The 4,167-nt window shown below is 48.0% G+C and overlaps 1 protein-coding gene across 2 annotated transcripts in view; it reads right to left on the bottom strand.

Annotated features, from left to right (window-relative positions):
- Nucleotides 1–7: 7 nt before the first annotated feature.
- The window catches only part of LOC119588099, a 6,073-nt gene continuing 1,913 nt past the window's right edge, over nucleotides 8–4,167 (bottom strand). Inside the window, exons 2-5 of one of the 2 annotated variants that reach the window (XM_037936808.1) lie at nucleotides 3,709–3,853; nucleotides 3,013–3,588; nucleotides 2,380–2,646; nucleotides 8–2,204 (exon numbers count right to left, since the gene is read on the bottom strand). In XM_037936808.1, the coding sequence (XP_037792736.1) occupies nucleotides 315–2,204; nucleotides 2,380–2,646; nucleotides 3,013–3,588; nucleotides 3,709–3,853 (2,878 nt within the window). In that variant the 3' untranslated portion in view covers nucleotides 8–314. Of the gene's footprint in view, nucleotides 2,205–2,379; nucleotides 3,589–3,708; nucleotides 3,854–4,167 lie in introns of both variants that reach the window. The other variant, XM_037936807.1, reaches the window with a different exon arrangement.

The following is a 4,167-nucleotide window of genomic DNA, read 5'->3' as shown; positions in this document are numbered from 1 at the left end:
CATACACACACATATATATACACATATATATTATTTCTTAAAATAAAATTCTCTATACGGTTATAGTAATTTGCGTTATATATATTACACAACAATATTTCAACAATACAATTACCATCTAAACTAGAGTGTTGTATTTTTCTGTTAATGTGAACGATCGAATCAACTGCACTTGTTACACAAAGCAAACAATCCTTCCTTTTAAAAGGTTTTTCATTAAAATGTACTAAAAGGTCATGACTTGTCCTCGTGAACTGCTACCGGAATCGCTCCCCCCCCACCCCCGCGCGGGGCTGCGGCCACCAGCGGCGCCGTCAGGAGAGCACTGGTGAAGGGCTCCTCCTCGCCGCCACGAGTTCTTCGCCCATCACCAGGACGCGAGACTCGGCGTCTCCTGCACCGTCCTCAGGCTTCATCTCACGATCCCTCTTCACGGGCTTCGGCAAAGGCAGCTGGACGCGCTGCCGGTGGTGGCAGTGCAGCCGAGCCTCGTGCCGCCCCGAGCGCTCGCACTCGTCGAACTCTCGCCTCAAGAGCTGTCGCTCAGCCTCCACTGCAGGCCAGGACAGCAATCCTCTGCTGCTGAGCTCGTGCTTGGCGAACAGGCAGAACTGCACGGGGCAGTCCACTCTGCTGCAAGAGCTGGCGTGGAGTGCAAGCACGCCGCTGAAGCAGTGCCACACGTGGCATCGGTGACGGAAGATGCTGATGTGCGTGTAAGCTGCCCTCAGGCTCAGGCACAGGTCGCCGTTGTAGGAGCAGCCTTGGCCTGGGCAGTACTGGTGGTGGTACAGGAGTTGCGTGGCGTCCCCCTGGGCGAGCGCACTCGCCTCTGCCAGGATTTGTGAGGCTCGACATGGGAACTCCTCAGCGTCCTCGCTCTGTGTGGAGGGCCACGGGACGCCGTCCTTGTACTGCACGGCTGGGTTTCGCTCGTACAGGGCCGCCTCCAGCCTCCGGGCTCGCTCTCCCTCGGGCAGCGACGCTCCCTCCTCTGAGAACAGATTAAGCGCCGTCTCCAAGATCGTCCTCTTAATACTCTCCATGCGTCCTTCGTCAAACCTGTATTCAGTTTCTTGGTCGGTCACGCTCTCCATACAATTCTGGCCAACATCTCTTTCCTTTGCTAAAGGCATTTCAACTTGTTTAGTTTCGCTGTGAGAACCCTCGCAATGCTTTGAAGACTTCCTTAGCTTTCTATTTCTTTTCACTTTCTTGGTGTCTTGATTATTAGCACGAGCAAATTTCCTCATGTCTGCATCCCATACCTTCGATTTCTGGATCGGGAATTCCGCATTATCAGCCACTTTTTTCGGTGACGCCGTTTCAATTAAACTAAGATTTTCTGATATTTTGTCTAGTGGAGATACATTCTCGTTAATGTGTATATGATCCTTTGTCTCTGCCTTGTTTTTTTCAATAGAAATAGGAATGTCTGTAGTTAATGGTGTTGGAAGAACGTTTAAAAGTTTTTCTTTCACTTCACTATTCATTTCACTATCGATATATTGCGACACATTCATATCTGAATTATCATTGTATTTTGGCGAGCTTGACTGATCGAATGAGCTGTTATTTTCAGTGAGTGGTTCTATTTTTTCTTGGAAGTTACTTAATATATATTTGGGCGAATCAGCGACTTCTGATTGTAGAAGTGGAGTCTTGATAGTTCCTCCCTCCTCAGCCTTTGCAGAACTTGGAAGGTGGAAGAGACCAAGACCGTTTTTCAAATCATTCTGGGCTCGGGGAGACTGTGACCTAAGATCCAATTGCTCTTTCTGGATTTTGGGAAGGACCTCATATGAAATACTGTCCTTTTGCTTGATGTTCTGTAAACATCCCTGTTGAGTAGTACTTCCCTGAGGGTCCGATGGCCCCACGCTGATAGGCGTGACCCTAAGGGCCACGCATGGAACCCCATTCATAATAAATACACTTTGGGCTGGAGGGTTTACCACAGCAATGGGTTTACCATCCTCTGATGTCTTGACCAGGGTGGAGGCTTCTGTTCCAGGTGCACAGTCTGATGGACTGGCCCTCCCCTCCACATTACTTGGAGGCCCACTGTGCTCCTTCACAGCTGGGACTTCACACAGGCCTTCGCGATTGACAAGTTCTAAATCTTGGAAGTAATACGTAGTAACAGGACCTTGTTTGAAGGCTTTTCTTCTGGACGGGAATTTGTTTCGGATAAGCACAGCAATCTGGAAAGAAAAAAGTATAGAAAATATTAGACAAAGTAGATGGAATCTTTAAAAATGTTTCTATTCTTGCAAAGTCAAAAGGGAGACCAGTGTTGGACTAATGAACATTCCACACATAATGGTTCTCAATGTCAAAAGTATGATAACAGCAAGCACTAGAGAACTGTCTACTTACACTGGTATCAGGAAGAGGTTCGTCTGGATGATCGCGGGCATAAGCTGCTGCCACCTCCCACGCAAAGGTCCTCGCCCCAGGATTGTCCCTCAGCTGAGCGTCCACCCACTTGCGTCCCACTGCCATCCTGCAGCTGATCCCTTGGGCCTCCACAGGACTTTCTCGTCCACTCACAACATGCTGTTCCTCGTCCCAAAGACTGGTCTCTTTAGGTGCCACTGATGCAGCTTGTGAGGCTGGCCTCAGGTTGTACTTTGGAGACTGGCTCTGAGGAGACGATGTGCAGAGTGAATTGGAGTTGACGTTGATAATATTGTTAACCCTTTCTATTTCCGATAAGACGTTTTCAATAGAAGTCAGTGTTTTCGAGTCATTAAGATTTTCACTGGCAACTGGAGGTGTAATATTGTCTGTTTTATGGGTAGTTATTAAGTTTGACTTGTTATAATTTTTGTTTCCGATGCTATCTTTTTCGAATGCAATCCGTTTTAAGCCTATTTTTTTCGAAAAATGATCTAAAGTTAAGTCAGCGGTCCCTCCACTATCTTCAACAAGTGCTGGCGACCAGTGTTTACTTCTAGACAACTTTTCACTATTGGCATCACTTAGCAGATGATCATTAGAGTTGCTCACATTTGCCAGGAATTGAGTTGGCTCGCACACGCCACTGCCATAGGCTGCCCTCTCGCTTGGTTCCTGCTGAGACGCCACATTTGGGGCAGCAGGAGAAGCGCTGTGCTCGCTCCTGCTGACGAAGGACTCAGCGGCAGGACTATCGGGAGGTGTGCCCTGAGGAAGGCTGTTCTCGAAAAAGAACTTTCGCTTTTTAGGAATGATGGAGGACTCTGCAGAAGCCTTCCTCTTGGAAGGCTGTGTTGGAGAAGGGTCTCGGACGTCACTGGGGGTGGCACTCCGCGAAGGAGACAGAGTGACATCACTGAGGCTGGTGGAACATGGGGGTGGGGGAGAAGCGTTGCTGGTGGTTGCTGGGCGTGGGTGGGAGGCAGTGACATCACTGAGGGTGGCTGAACATGGGAGTGGGGGAGTGACGTCACTGCTGGTCGCTAGGCGAGGGCCAGATGGACTGACGTCACCCTTGGTTTCGTCCAGAGATTTGATGGCGACATTTTTGTAGACGTAAATCTGAGCTCCTTGACCTCCGCGTCGGCACTTCTGGTTCTTGAATCTGGACTTCAGGACTTTCCCAAACTGAAAACAAAATCAGCATTCATATCAGTGGGATTCCTAAGTCAATTATGCATTGAAATTAATTTCAGAATTTACAGACGAAAGACCTATCCTTCAGTTCATTAAAAAGCTGATTCATACCTGTGCTATGTCCATGTAATGCTTTGGGTTCTCGCTGAGGTAAGTGTTGTACAGGACGTGGACTGGTGTGGTGACGCCCTGTCGGCCCTCCAGTCTCCTGTCGACCCAGTCATCGCACACCCTCCGCCACTTCGGCCGGTGCGAACTGGAGGAAAGAGCAATTGTTGTGTACTGTTGTTCATGCAACAAGACCAGTCTAAAAAGGTGTATGGAAATCTAAGGATATAAGATATGAAAGCATGAGGAGCATGAGAAAAAAAAAAAGTGTAATCATGTTGCTTGTAATTCTGAGACTATACGTGTAGCTTGTAATTATGTAAACGAGCTGTGTATATAGAGTTACTCTTATGTACCAGTTTCTGATTTGTCCCCTATTCAAATGGCAGCGCGTTATATGCATACCCAACACATCATTTCAATTCTTTCTTCCTGATCTCCCACAAAATATTGAGAGTTGGG

The sequence above is a fragment of the Penaeus monodon genome, chromosome 23 (assembly GCF_015228065.2).
Source record: "Penaeus monodon isolate SGIC_2016 chromosome 23, NSTDA_Pmon_1, whole genome shotgun sequence".
In the NCBI taxonomy this organism is placed as follows: domain Eukaryota; kingdom Metazoa; phylum Arthropoda; class Malacostraca; order Decapoda; family Penaeidae; genus Penaeus; species Penaeus monodon.
Note: the sequence above shows the minus strand (reverse complement) of the source record. Positions and strands in the feature narration are given on the sequence as shown.